The sequence below is a fragment of the Polistes dominula genome, unplaced genomic scaffold (assembly GCF_049000335.1).
Source record: "Polistes dominula isolate Pdom_NZ unplaced genomic scaffold, Pdom_raw_medaka contig_28, whole genome shotgun sequence".
Lineage (NCBI taxonomy): Eukaryota > Metazoa > Arthropoda > Insecta > Hymenoptera > Vespidae > Polistes > Polistes dominula.
This window is the reverse complement of record NW_028300879.1, coordinates 6,802,015-6,817,587: the sequence shown is the minus strand read 5'-3', so window position 1 is coordinate 6,817,587 and position 15,573 is coordinate 6,802,015. Positions and strand designations below refer to the sequence as shown.

The 15,573-nt window shown below is 40.9% G+C and overlaps 1 protein-coding gene across 3 annotated transcripts in view; it reads right to left on the bottom strand.

The window, feature by feature from the left end:
* grh (grainy head) overlaps positions 1-14,896 on the bottom strand; it is a 74,564-nt gene extending 59,668 nt beyond the window's left edge. For 2 of the 3 annotated variants that reach the window (XM_015325518.2, XM_015325519.2), the window contains exons 1-3: positions 9,588-11,084; positions 7,043-7,402; positions 2,015-2,826 (exon numbers count right to left, since the gene is read on the bottom strand). In XM_015325518.2, the coding sequence (XP_015181004.2) occupies positions 2,015-2,826; positions 7,043-7,105 (875 nt within the window). In that variant the 5' untranslated portion in view covers positions 7,106-7,402; positions 9,588-11,084. Of the gene's footprint in view, positions 1-2,014; positions 2,827-7,042; positions 7,403-9,587; positions 11,085-12,585 lie in introns of those variants that run through there. The other variant, XM_089171830.1, reaches the window with a different exon arrangement.
* Positions 14,897-15,573: the final 677 nt, after the last annotated feature.

Genomic DNA, 15,573 nt, shown 5'->3' with positions numbered 1-15,573 from the left:
TGATACTTTTCGATTGTCTTTTCAAAATAATTATTTATAAAACGTTTGAATGGGTTAATCCATTAAAAAAAGAAAAAGTTTTAACGTAGTACCGTGATACAAGGAACGCGTAGTTTTGTAGAGAAAAACATTATCATTATGCCTACACGTAAAAAGAAATAGAAGAAAAGTGAGAGAAAGAGCTCACCCACCTTGTTCGTGGCATTAACATAGATTACGTACTGGCGATCCTTCGAGCGATTCGAAGCTACGTCATTAAACGATTACCATTACGATTACCATTACGCTTACCGGCACCATTCTACGTGAGTTTCGAAAAATAAGGTTCGAGCCTGTTGTTAGAGAGACGCGCGAACGCGATCTGACAATGTAATGTCGATGGGGAAAGTGATTTGTGGCGAGACAAATCGATTGAATTGGTTAGGAATCGATCGTGAACGGGGATATCAGGCAAATGGTTACAGAGGTGTACATATATTTGAGATGATATACGATCAAAAATACTATATTTTCTTGGATGAACGGAAATGATAGAGAAACGATTACGTTTAAGTTAGTATGCTTCTGTGAAAGGTTCCACGATGGACGAATGGGATTATTAAAATTGACCTCGATCGGTTCTCCCTTCGTTGATTCCCGAAATAAGAAGAAAAGTGAAATCACAGTTAAGCTACTTATTCCACGAGCTTAAGCACCGAATCAGGTTCCTCGAGTCGACGTTTGCGCGTAAGATATCCCTTTCGATTTAAGATGAACCGATTCGCTTGAATGATCTCGAGTAGGTTTATTCCACCCAAAGATTTTGCCAGGAATCATAAAAATAAAATAGGAATTCGACTTGGTAGAAGTTTCGATGGGTGCGGAGCAACGACATACGTCTACGCAAACATCTGATTCATATATATGTAGGATCTGGACAAGAATCGTATGAAAGAGAGAGAGAGAGAGAGAGAGAGTGAAAAAGATATGAAAAGAATGAGCTCTCTCGAGAGCTTGGTTGTTTTCGAGGCCCCCAAGGTCTCCTCGAACGTTCGCGCGCATATCTCGCCGCCGATTAATTGCTACTCATTTTTATTTATTGCAAAAGAGCAAGGTGGCGCGAACGAGCCAGGTTTCAGACAAACAAAGAGAAAGAAAGAGAGAGAGTGCGTGCGTGGTTAATGGTTATTGGCTCGGTTATATTCTCCTCGATTCTCCTATAGATAGGTGTGTACAACCATGAAGAAAGGCAATACGCGAAAAAGTCAGTCTCTCATATGTAAGTATGAATGTATATATGTACGTGCGCGCATTAGCGGGCTTACACATGTACCTACCAGAGTATGCATGCATGCATGCACGCAGGAGTGCAGTATAGACGAGCGCAGTAATAATAAATTCTGCGTAGCAACGTGACTTATCCGCGCAGACTGCCGACGCGGCACCACCACTCGCTGGATCACTACTAGCTGGATCACTAGATGGATCATGCGCGCACGCGAGTAGGTGTGCACGATCATTTTTAATTGGTCGACAAACCGATACACGCGGCCGATAACAGTGCCCGGCAGCACTCCGTTCGGTTCGATGCAACGTAACGCGTTCTACGCCTATCTTTCGGGCTGTCCCTGAGATCTTTTATTATATCTTATGCCAACATGCATGCCGTCGAACTTTGCTACCGTCAACTAACTTACTTCTTTTCCTACTTCTTTCTTACTACCCCTCTACCCCCTTCATACATTTATTCTTGTTCTATTGATTTAACTTTCATACTACGGGAAATCAACTACTAACATTTATATATATATGGCATGCAATGTAAATAATAACGTAAATAACAGTGTAAATAACAGTGCATATAATGAACTGGAGAACTGCATCTTTACTTAGTCATTATTGGCACAGCTTTGACTTCTTCAAAACATTCATGTTTATAATTCATCATAACCCTGCGCTCATATCTGAATAAAACTTTTGATTATTGTTAAAGATAGAATTAGATGTTAATACAGAAAGTAATGCAAAAACTTACCCTGCCCTTAAAGAAGCTGCAGCGGCAGCTGCCGTGAGTGTGAGTTGCTGGGCGGCAGCAGCACCGGCTGCTGGATCGGCGGCAACCAGCTCGGAAAGGACAAGAACGGTCGTTGTGGTGGTAGCGGTTCCACAATTTGGCGCGGTGGCAGTTACCGTGTGCCGAACGCTCGGTAAATCGTCCTCGTGTTGCAGTTGCAATTGAGGATAGTGATGGAGGTGAAGTGCCGCTGCGGTTGCACCACTTGTTCTTGGTGCAACACAACCCGGTGGTAAAAGTCCGGTTCTACTTACGACCGAGGGTGGCGAGGGTGAAGGAGGAGAGGGTGGAGGTGGTGGATACTCGACTACTTGTACTCGATCAGCTTCGTTCTCGTATATGATTTCTTTGTCGTGGGTGTACATCACTGTCTTTTGCCCATCGTTGTAAATTAAATCGATCATTTTATGTTCTCCGACGGCCAACGTTGGATTTCCACCAGACGTTTCTGTTCCCGGTGTCACTCTACCGTCTGGATCGTCCGTTCCGCTCGTTCCACGTTGCTGCACGTCCTCCGGATCTCCGCTTATGTGTTGCTGTTGCTGATGCTGCTGTTGTTGCTGCTGCTGTTGCTGGTGATGATGATGATGATGATGATGACGATGATGATGATGATGATGATACTTAGGATGTAATGAATGCACCGGCGGTGGTTCGTGCAAATCTAACACGTTCACCGGTTGCATCGTCGCAAGTAAAACTTGCTGATCGTTCTCGTTTTGATTTTGATTGCTTAAGGAAGAGGATGCCGGCGACACAGGTCCCTCCTGCACCTATACACACAAACATACTTACATACGTGTTTGACGTAACTTATCAAAGACTAGATATTTTTCAACTATATCTACACGACTAAGTAAATACATTCGAGAGTAAATCGATACGACGATAAAAACCTAAGCTAATTATAGGAAAATGAAAATTTATTAATCGTTGCATTACGAAACGCGACGTAAATACAATTTATACAATTTATAGGTTCGTAGCTACCACGAAGATAACGTACGCGCGTAGGTGTTTCACTCTCGTCTAACTATCCTTTTAACATTTCGCGAATGTTAATGACGCGTACTCGTGTATGTATACCCCTACCAAAGAGCTCGTAGAAATTATATTAATAATGTTGAACACGATGGGTCCGAAACTCGACTCATTACCTTTCGACTCGTAACTCATCTTTCACTAATAATAATTAATAGTTGTACTCGGTTCCTCTAATACGCACGAGAAAGATCAAACGATTATGCGGACATGATAACCCGTCAAAGAAAGAGTTGTGTTAGCCGTTCACCGGCCAACTTCGTCTTTACAACTTCGTCTATCGCTACTTACATTTTATCTTCCTTTAGCAATAAAAAAGAATCAAATAAAAATTTCAAAAAATGTCAAACAATCTCTCTCTCGTCTATCAACTTTGTTAGTTTCTTCCAGTCGAGGTAAAGTAATACGAATAACGTAGTATTAAATATCTTACGTATTAATGCAACTCCCACCACGTCCATTAAAGTAATTAACGTTATTATGAATCATCTATTTCGAAGCAGATGTCTCGTTTCTCTTTCTATCTTTCTTTTTCTCTCACTTTTACTTTCTACGAAAGTAGATGTCGAGTTTCGAATAACATATAAAATTTTAACGAATATAAAAGATCTCTCCGTTCACATTTAATTAGAATTTCGTTTTCTAAAAATCCAATACTTGCGTATCACCTTGACTTTGAAATTTATCACGATTTCTTCTTTCTTTTTCCCTTGGATTTACAAAGAGAAAGAGAGAAAGATTTTACACCGTCGTAAGAAGAACAGCTTTGCCGATCGTACTCGCGTACGAGTTTTTATGACATGTTTTATGCGTTTGCTCAGAAGAGCAACCTCTCGTTACTTCTTCGATACGAAACGCTGTTTCGTGGTACCTGCTGCGCTTCCGTTTCGTTCACCTACATCGAATGGGATTCTCGCCACAGGACTCTGATCTCGTTTAACATTTTTAAACCCTTCGAATTTTCAAAGTCGAATCGTCCAAAGGGTCGAGAAAAAGAGAGAGTCAAGTGATCGATAAAATAAATCATTGCAAAATGATTATTAATAACGCATAAGAAGAAAGAAAGAAAGATAGGAAGGAGGAAGGAAGTATACGATCTTTTTCGATTAGAAAAAGTCAATCATAGTTATAAATAAAATAAATTAAATAGAGAGAGAGAGAGAGAGAGAGAGAGAGAGAGAGAGAGAGAGAAAAAGTTTTTGTTAAGACGCAACAAGTTTTTCACAATAATAGTTAATTGGCCTGCCAAGCGGAGTGCTTCGTGAGAGAACTCTCGAAAAAGAGATGGAGAACTCGGCAATATCATGAAAGATACCTATCCCCTCGTACCTTGCCTCAGGCATATTTTTCCTTCTCTTTCTATCATCTTGTTTCTTCCGTACGTGCGATCCTTACCGATCGAGAACATACAACGTATTACATGTAAGCGTATTTACGCACAGCTGTGGTTCGTGAAACAACGCGTGGCTATCCTCCCTAAGAAGATACGTGGAATCGTTAAGAAGCTTTTCTTTCACTCCTTCTGGAGCTTCTACGGAAGGGATGTTCCCCGGATGTTCACCGGATGTTCTCCACTCTCTGTCTCGAGACGATTCTCCACTATTTCTTTCTTGTTAATCCGCTCCATTCCCAACGCCAAATAGTCATTACGTTCTCTCTCACACCCTTTTCCCTTTTTACCCTTACCCTTCTTACCCTTACCCTTACCCTTACCCTTATCCTTATCCTTCCTTCCTTACTTACTTTTTTCAATTTATTGTAAAAAAGTTTAACTGGTAAATGTTCGAGACACGAGATGATGCTTACAATACGACGATGTGATTTTCTACTCTAACGATCCTTCTTCGGTATGGCCTAAGATTCTCTACCAGTAATAGAAGTTAATAATGTAAAACGAGATGCATTAATGACAGTGGTTTTCATGGCATCGATCACGTTCATTCTCTTTAAAAGATCCTTTCTATACTCCGAGAAGAAAAATGGATGGAAATTAATGACACACTAGTAGTAGAAAGGAAATATTGTTGACGGGATATTTGAAAACTAATATTTATCTATTTAATTAACGATCCTTTTTTTTCCTTCTTCATTCTTTTCTTTGTTCTATAAATTTTTATGACGTGTATTAACATTAGGCTCATGAACATTTTTCTATATCTATTTTTATGTAGTTTGTACTGTCAATATCGGTTGAAATTTGAATATTATAATGCTGAAAGGAAAATAGGTTTTTGGGTTTTTCCCTATAATTAGGTATATTTTAGTCGAACAGACGTTTGAAAGCCACTGATTCGTAATACGGTTCGTACGCCACGCACGTTTAGAAATAATCGCGCAAGATGCTCTAATCGCGAGGATCTCATGCTCGTTCGAAGGCTCGTTAATGAACGCTTCTAAGCATTTTTATTATTTTTATTTGTACTTTTATTTATTATTATTTTCTTTTTTTTTATATAAAAAGCATTCGCAAAGCCGATCACGTAAGCGAGAGCGCGATCATCATCTAGCACGATTTTCATACGAGCGTTATAACACAAGCAACAACATAGTGAGCGCGTCATCTTTTGAAAAAAAAAATATAAAAAAAATATTCGTCCTTAACACGATTCGATCTTTAACGTTTGCAACGGTCGATGATCGTTCAACGATCCTCGATAAATCATTGAACGAGAGACAAATTTATAATTCCCGTTCTTTTATCGTTGATTTTTCTTCTTCCATTTTTTTTTCCATCTTAGGCTATAAAAATGTAAGACGAGTATGAAAATGAGCAAAAGCGTTCGTTCATTGTACGCGATCTTTGTAAATTGATTTGTTTTCTTTTTTTACTCAGTTTTCTTTCATCTTTCCAATCGTAAAACGTTATAAAAATAAACATATTACAACGTCGCGTGTAATATTTATAGAACGTAGAAAAAAGAAAATCAATGTGATCCTAAAGATTTGGGATCGATTAAACATTCAAATGAAGAAAACGAACGGATACTAGGTGAGGGAAGGGATTTTTTTGGTCCTCGAGCAGACTCGTACATTACTTCTACCTCTTTCTGGCATCTCAGGGTCGTTACAGAAGTTCTGTTCCGAGTGGAACAACACGACTGGCAATAATCTTGCGGTCGGCTATACTCGTTATTTTGCTCTACGGGTGGTACGGACTCGGAAAGAGAAAATGGTGGGGAGGTCAAGGGATGACCCTTGGACAGACGGACGGACGGACGGACGGACGGACGGACGGATGGACGAATAAACGAAGGAAGGAAAGAAAGAATCAACCAACCAACCAACCAACCAACCAACCAACCAACCAACCAACCAACCAACCAACCAACCAACCAACCAACCAACCAACCAACCAACCAACCAACCGACCAACCAACGAACAAACGACCCTGAAGAATGATTACGTACAACGTATCCAACGGGAATCCTAAAAAACTAAACGATGATATACATTTAACTGTCTTTAACAAGAGATCATCGTTCTTTAACATATTTTAATATTCAATAGATAAAACATGTTTATAACGTTACCGTTAATTATATACAAAATCCAGCTAACAAACATTTGGAATAAATATCGATAAAAAGTTCTACATGTTTTTATATATAATCTCTTAATTTGAAATTTAAAGTCAACACATTCACATAGGATGACGTATATATGATTAATGCGTTTCTTTTTACACGGGGAAAATTGTGACGAGAAAAAGTATAATTGAGATTATCATATATTTATCTTGATAATAAATGGCTGCCAGATTGGGATAAAATTCTCTGATAATTACATTAGAAAAGATATACATTGGATTCCACATAAAATTTCCCTCAAAGTTATATATTTAGTTTTGTCTAAATCGTAACAAAATAAGAGAACCGTAAAATTTGTCCTATTCGAATTAACAAAAGACTGTAAAATTAAAAATGTGGATAAAACATTATAAAACTAACCGGAGACAGAGCCTCCTGCATGTCCAGGGGTGCAGTGTCACCTTCGTCGGTGCACGTGGACATTCTCCCGCACTCTCTTCTGATTTTTTTTCCACGTCGTATCGTGACGTCCTGTATGTTCTCCGATCCGATCTTTTTTAGTTCGTCGTTCACTATCGAAAGCGTCTCTCGATCTTTTACTTTTTATTGTTCCTTTTCTTATTTTCCTTTCTCCTCGTCCGTCTTCCTCTAGTCGCGATTCCGGCTAATCTTCGACTAGATATCTAGGAGTACTTCTTGGCATGAGATAGCGTATCACAGGTTCCTATGTGTATATGGCACGTCGTTAGTAGTAGAAAGAGAAAGAATAAGAAGAAACATCTGAAAAAAAAAATAATCAATATATATAAACTTTGATTATAAACATACAACCCCTTTCTCAAAGACAACAACCTGTATTTTACATTTGTTAGATCTAAGCTCACTAGCGTGTAAAAATAAATATTTTCGAATGATAAACATTGGAATTATTTGGGTAAACGTTCGATAACCGTAACCAAAGACGGGCAATGCAAAGGAAGTAACGGAAAGAAGAGAAAAGGGTGGAAGAAAGTAAAAGGATGGTACGCGTTCGTCGAGTGGTAACAGCTGATAGGAAGTAAGAATCCAGAGGAGCGGGTTCGACATTATTCACCTATCACGTGAATGCCAGACAAGAATCCTTGGATGCTGACCAAACCAGTCAGACACCACGAATTCTACGTCTTCGACGTCTCCCGACCAGGTGGAAGTTGGTAAAACCAGTCAGTTCGCTCTTCTCCGGCTCGTCCACCTCCATCTACTACACTTCCACGTGCTCCCGTTGCTCGAGGTTGGAGGAGGGCGAGCGCGCAAAACTGGAATTCAGCTTGCGGGCGCCGCTCAGACCAATAGAATACAGGTGTAATAATAGATGTAACGAGGAGGAAGCTTTCTATCTCTCTCTCATTCGTTCTTTCATCTAGGACGAGAGAGTAATAATCTCTTCTTTCTTGGTCAGTATGTCTACTTTACTCGAATTCCTTACAAGAAAAGACGAGATGCACGCACGCGAACACGAGAGAGAGAGAAAGAGAGAGAGAGAGTAGGTAGGGCATTAGGTAGTTAGTTAGTTAGTTAGGTAGGTAGGTAGGTAAGTAGGTAGGTAGGTAGGTAGGTAGGTAGGTAGGTTGATGCCTACCTACTACGCGGAAGAAAGAGATTGGGGTAACCGGGGAGAAGGAGTAGCTACATGGGGCCGGTATACAACCACGGACCAGAGACGAGAAGCCAGAGGAGCAGGTTCGGCCGGTCTAACCTGATTCTCAAAGAGAACTCTGGATCAGATTGGACCCACCTCCGTTGGTCCGTTTGTATTTCAAGTACCTGTACGCCCTCGCCTCGCGTCAGTGGACGCTACTACCGGAGACAGAGGACGCGGACGAGATAGTACAAAGAGAGGATGATACTTCTTCCTCTGCTAAAAGTATAGTTGACAGTATACATGGATTGAAGACGCGCGATCGTACGTATTACTGCACGAGGACTGCTGAGAAATTTCGCGAGTAACTCGAAAATGTCGTGAATTTGATAAAACATTAGATTTTCCTTCGTGGTGGTCATTAAATTTACCTAGCTAAAAACGTATACACACACACACACATATATATATATATATATATATATATGTATAATATATATATATATACATATATCGTATATGCGTATAGGTGTCTTGTTCAAGTGCTTCGAAAGTGAGAATTAGTGAGAAGTTTAGGCAGTACGGATGACTCGTTTGATTGCGGTTCGTTGTCCGAAAGAACGGACGACGGGTTAACCGATTAGCACTTCTTGTTCGCGTAGGAAGACGGAAAAGACAAGAAAAACGAAGAGAGGAAACGAGAGACACCGTGGATCCTTCGAGAAGCTTCCCAAACAACTTCTCTTTTTTTCCCTTCCTACTCCAAGGGTTCATCGTTGTTGTTTCGCCGAAACCAAATGGAAAAAGAAAATGAGACGAGTTTGTTTTTTTTTTTCTTTGTTTTCTTTTTATATTTCTCATATCCACAAAATTGTTCTCGGACCGAGTCACATTCTTTATTTGCATATTTTTTTTCTCTCCGAATAAGAAAATAAACCCCGTTAATTTGCTTGCCGCGAAATCTTGTTTTCGTGACACTTTCTTGACTGGTAGGATAAGATAGTCCATCCATTGGGTATTGAATTTCTTCACGCCTAACGCAACCTTTGCTATAGTAATCTGACATGAAAAGGACTTTAACGTTATGATTCTCCTCTGGCAACCTTTTCGAAATATATCTACCTGTCCTACTGGCGGAGGTGAACTATGCGTTACCTGCTCATCATTGAATAGGTAACTTTAACCCGAATCGAATACAACCCCTAAAAGAGCGTGTCTGCATTTGCGCATAACCAACTTCTTGTATAAATTACCTAATAAAGCTTCCGGAATATAAGAGAATGAAACATGAAATAAAGATAGATAATGATAGATAGAGTGTGAATAAACGTTTTATCGAATACTTACTCGTTCAAGTTGCATTTGAAGAAGACCAAAAGAAGAAGAAGAGGAAGAAGAAGAAGAAGAAGAAGAAGAACACCAAAATCGAACCGAGCGTTAAACACGTTGCGGCATCGCTGAGATTACAATTACGAAAGATTATCGTTTTGCAGTGCAAAAAGATAATTCGACGAAATTATTTGAGAAGGAAAGGATCAAAGGGAATAAAGAAATAAGGGTAGTAGAGGTGTGTACGAGAAAGGAAGAGCGAAAAAGAGAGTGCGAGGTAGTAGGTGATAAGTCGTGTGGGTGGTGGGGTCAGGGGACGGGGACCAAGGGGACGGGAGGAGGTAGGGGGTGGGGATTAACTACAAACTACCGAGTGTTTCTGCGGTATTCGGATCACATCTCAGCGGATGATAGTGTCCACTGGCGTCGTTTTTTCTTTCGTAAATTTGTTAATTCGATGAACGATAATACGTGGTTGCTAACGAAAACTCTTCTTCTTCTTTTCTAGATCGGACATTCCGTTTGGGATAATATTTTTTTGTGTGCAACACAGGTAAAGAAATTCCTTAAAGAATATTGAAATTTTGTAGACTTTATTTACTCCCTCTATGTATATTTCCTTTGTATATTTTCTTTGTAGTTTCAGATATTCTAACAATTTTTCCTATTGAAATAAGAGAGGAATGCACATATTTCACTAGTGTCAAGTCATGCCGAAACCTTTTTCCATAGTTCTGATTCTTTTATTTTCTTTTGGAAAAGTAATTTAGAAAAATCTTTTATACACTCGCGTTCACAAAAGGTAGAAGAATATTTTAGATATTTTATTTTGTTTAGTTCGTTATTTTTTCTAGTTTAAAAAGCACGCAATAAGCACGAGAAACACGAGGTGGTACCGAAAGATTCACAAGTCACACGCGAGTAACGCGTCGGTGTTGGCGTCACAGTCGTCGTCGTCGTGGTCGTGGTTGTGGTCGTCGGAACTACTTTAAAGCACAACGGATGATGAAACAAAAATACGATAATAAGTAATAGAATTTTGAAGAAAGTACGACAATTTCGATTGGAATTGCAACGAATAAGACGACGGTAACGGGAGACCACGGTAACGGTAACGGAAACTGCGCGACAACGGAATTACGAATCGCGAAATATGAATTATTTGTAATCGCACTAATCACATAGAAGTACGCTCGAATATTATATAAAATCGAATGAAAAGTTAAACGAGTTGACCGCCGCTGCAAGCAAACGTAGCAACCTCCTGTTGCTCGCTCGGATCGTTCTCTCTTCTCTTGGGATACGGCAACATGGCCGCCACCGCCGCCGCCTTCCAGCATCCCGCTCTTTACTTCGTGTCTTTCGTATTCCCCTCTCTTTCGACGTCCTCCTCCTTTCTTACACATACGCGTTTCTAACTCTCCATCTCACTCTCTATCTCACTCTCCCTCTCGCTTTCTCTCTCCCACCCTTTCTATCGACACGGTCTTCCCTTTCGCTCACTCCTTTCGAATCCACTGCGATCTCCAATGCGTTCCTTCTCTCTCTCTCTCATTCCTTCCCCTTCTTACCTGTTCACCTTACAACGCCTCCATCTTTCTTTCTCTTTCTCTCAGTCTACCAATATCTCTACACAACATTGCGTTCAATCCTCCCACTCCCTTACGTTGGTCCCAGGTCCTGGGACCTGTGAAGTAAAACGGAGAAGGTAAGCGCTAGAGAGAGAGATGAATAAGGCCCCAAGGGCTCTTAGTCGATCTGTCCTCTTCTATCTTACAATTCCTTTTTCTTTGCCATCCCTTCTACCTTCTACCTCTTCCTCCTCCTTCACGTTCTACCTCTTCGGAACATGTGAGATGGAGTGAGAGAGAGAGAGAGAGAGAGAGAGAGAGAGAGAGAGAGAGCTGGTCCAGCAAGTCCGATCGAGAGAGCGAGATTCCTCGTTGTTGAGAGAAGGTGGGACAAAGAGAGGGAGATAGTGAGACGCGCAGGTAGTCGAGAAACGTACGTGTATTGGAGAAACGACGAGATATAAACGAAGAGAGAAACATTGAAATAAGAGGAGGAAAAGAGAGAGAGAGAGAGAGAGAGAGAGAGCATCACTGCGTCGACCTGCGCAGGTACAAACAGAGCATCGAGTCATCGACGAGGTAGTCGAGCGGCCGAGGTTCTGGCCACCCGGCATTATCGTGTCTTCTACGTTCCTGTCCCCCCTTCTTACTCTCCAACTTTTTATTTTTACTTTTCTCTTTCTCTTTCTCTTTCTCTTTCTCTTTCTTTCTACCTTCTATTCCTACTTATACATCGCATCGCCACCTTGAGAAGGATACCTGGTCGGAGGAACCACAAGGCGAACGAAGAAACGGATATGAAGGTGTGTGTCCGCGAGCGCGCCTACCAGAGAACACTATTCTGTCGTTTAATGGTATATGTATATATATATTTCTCTTTCTATCTCCCGTTTATCTCATTCGTTTCTCTCTCGACTACCATCGCAGCAAAAAGATTATGCGAAAACGAGATGAAATAGAGGGCGGATTCTCTTTCATACAATGAAAATATTCCCGTTCATTATTTTCAATTGTTCCTTTGTTTTTTTTGTTTTTCATTTAAAACAAGTGGATGACCATTCGAAGAAAATCATCTTGAATAGAGGGAAAATTTTAAAATGATCTTTAAGGTTCATGGCATCACGTTAGTGGTTCTTTCTACTTAAACACCGAAGCAGTGGTATAAGGACACCTGCGGATACGGACAGAAATTTTGGGGAAAGATTTGATGGGGGAACGAAGAAACAAATACCCATACTCGAAAAACGTTTCTACTCTTTTCTCAACATCTTTTGGGCCCACAATTTCTCTCTCTCTCTCCCTCTCTCTTATTTTTTCGTTGACCGAAAAAAGAATAAAATGAAAATGAAGATGAAGAAGAAACGCAAACGGGGGTATGGACTCATCGATGGACCCGTATCTACAGGAACGATTCTTTCCCCCTTTCTCACACACTGGACGCTCACCTGAAAATAGAGGCCTGCGTGGACGCGGTGGCCGCGGAGGGTGGGAGAGGAGGAGGCCAAAGGAGGCTGTTGTCGTTGCTGCTGCTGCTGCTGCCGTTGCCGCTGCTGCTGTTGCTGCCGTTGTAGACGCCGCTACGACCAAAGAAAAAGAAAAGAATGAATTCACGAGAGAAAGAAAGAGAAAGAAAGGGAGGAGGAGGAGGAGGAGGAGGAGGAGGAGGAGATGGGCTTGGATCGAAGCACTCGAGTGAAGAAGGGGCGGGAGAGTGGAGAGAGAAAGGTAGAAGGAGTGCGTGAATCTTTCGTGAGAAGAAGAGGATGAAAGAAAGACAGACAGACAGACAGAGAGAGAGAAAGAAAGAAAGAGATGGCAAAGGAAGGAAGGCTGCTTGTGCACGAAGAGAGAAATTAAAAGGAGAAAAAGGAGGAGATGGAATTAAAAGAGGAAAAAAGAAAAGAACAGAGAGAAAGAGAGAGAGGGACTCGTGAAAAATGGGCACCCAGCGAGAGAGAAGATAGCCTCGGGCATCTCGCTTCGCGAGATGCGCCCCTGTTCAGGGAAGCATTCAAAGATCGCATTCGAAGTTGAACTTGGTTAATGCACGCGCTCTAGAAAAGAGATGTTTTTTTCAACGAAACAATAAAAGACAATTTTGAATAAGATTTGTTCATATGCGGGGAACTGATAGCAAACTGATAGAAAATTGATAACTATTTCGATCAGGATAATCAACTGTTTTTTTCCTGGATGATCAACCGGACTATTCAAGGAGAGTTTGTCTTTCGCGTATTTTTCATGAGAAACGCGTCGATTGTCGCACCGCGTATGTACCGCGTGGGTGGCTGCACGTAAGTGCGTAGGCGGATCAAGAAATGGGAGGAAGAGAAAGAGAAAGAGAAGAATGACGTTTTCTAAGAGGTGGGACCGTGAGTCGTTATATTTTTTATCCTTTTACCTTCTATATTTTAGTCCTTTTTTCTTTATTTTTTTTCCATCCTTTTTCGGCAGCGACTAAAATTCTTTTCCTTTCTAAAAGAATACTTTGATACTTTCAAGGCCGTGTTATACTCGAAAATACAATTGGTCGTTTGGAATTTTTCGCATCGATCTATCGAGGAAGTTATCTCGCGTATATTATTATTATTATTATTATTATTATTATTATTATTATTATCACGATTGACTCGATTGACTGAATTGCAAAAGAGGAGAGAGAGAGTTCGGACGTGGTGATCGGAGGAGCAACGAGAGGTCAAAGTTACATTCGCCGGGTCTTTTCTTCGATGGCGGAGAATACATCGAGGAGGATTCCTAAGAGGGGGAGTAGAAGTTGGAGGAGGAGGAGAACTCTGTCGTAGGTCGTGTCGCTCGTAATTGCAGGCATCCGTCTGAATACCCACCGACAAGTTATAATCGACAAAGCTTGCGTTCCTCATCTTAGGAGCGTTCATTTGTCATCCGTCTTATACGATATATCTATATATACATATTGCTGTCTCTCTGTGTTTTTGTAAGTGTGCGTGAAAATCTTTCTTGCTCATTATCGTTCTGGCGTTTTCGCATGTTCTCTTAGACACGTCGTCTTCGTAGCTTTTTTTGAAAAAAAAAAAAAAAGTAACAAGAAGAAGAAGAGAAACGTTGAAAAATCGAATTCCTTATTTCCATCGTAGAGATCGTTGAACTGGAGAAAAAAAAAATATATATATATATATATTTTTCTAAAAGATCTCAGGGGAGAGTAGGACAAAGTGCTTTTCGGCTATCGACGATAAAAAAAGGGGGGTATCGGATGACGATCGTACGGAACATGGTTGCAAGTTGGGTTGGTTCGAATACTCCAAGTGGAAGAAGAAGACAACGGCGAGGACGACGACGACGACTCGGAACGTTCCTTGTACACTCGTTGAAGTCACCGGTACCCGGGTAAAGCGGCACGCTCGCGCCGACAGTATAATGGTACACAACCGGTTTAAGAGTTTCATTCAAGAAGACGTCTATGTTGCGTCTATTTACAAATACGGCCGCTCTCGGATACCCGTCGAACTTAACATTCACGAGACAGTGGTGCACGTGCGCTTGCACGGTCGTGGCTAACGTACGGACAAGCGCGCGAACCGCTGAAAAATAAACGAACCAATGCAGCAGCAGCCAGCAATGAGCCATCTCCAAAGGAAAGTAACCGACCGTACGAGCCAAGAAGAACAAGAAGAATAAGAAGAAGCGTTAAACTATTATACGCTCGTAAGAATGACGGACGATAATCAACGATGAGACTAATTAAACTTAGTTACTTTCCTACTAACAAGGCCGAATAGATATCCTTGAGATTTTACTCGACAGAGTTTTCAAGGTCTAACACATTAATCTATGTTCTATTCCTCTTTGGTATAATTATCAAATAAAAAAAAAATATTAGAAAAAATACTACGAGTAGTTTTATATGATCATTTTTCAATTATATTTATATAAAAATGGAGTAGTAAGAGGTTGTAAAGAAACACAGTATGCTTATATCGCTAGCCGTATAAAGGAGCTGACTTGAGATTGGCGGCAGGAAACGGGCGCAATGGCGCTCATGATAACGGTATCGAAAGTGTTACGCATGTACGCGTCGCTTGTGCTGCTGGCTTGTGCTCCCGCCATCGTTGTTGCCTGTTTAAAGTCAGCTTAAAGCAACCGCGTATATATTTGCGAGAGGTTATCGCTAGCTAAATGCTCGCGACTCGACGACACGGCAAACCACCGTACGCGGGCCTCTTTTTATACGTCGCCAACGGATGTGCTGCAACGGCAAACGCGAATAGAACAGGAAAAGATAAGTTCCAAGGATAGTCCAATTTGTTAACGAATAAACATCCATACATCATTGGTTTTAATCAATTCCAATTAGTTACTCTTATACTCTTAACTTTCCCGAAATATCAATGGGACATTTTTTTGTCGAACGTTCCCACGCTGCCACTTGTCGGTGATACAGTCCTTCGAAA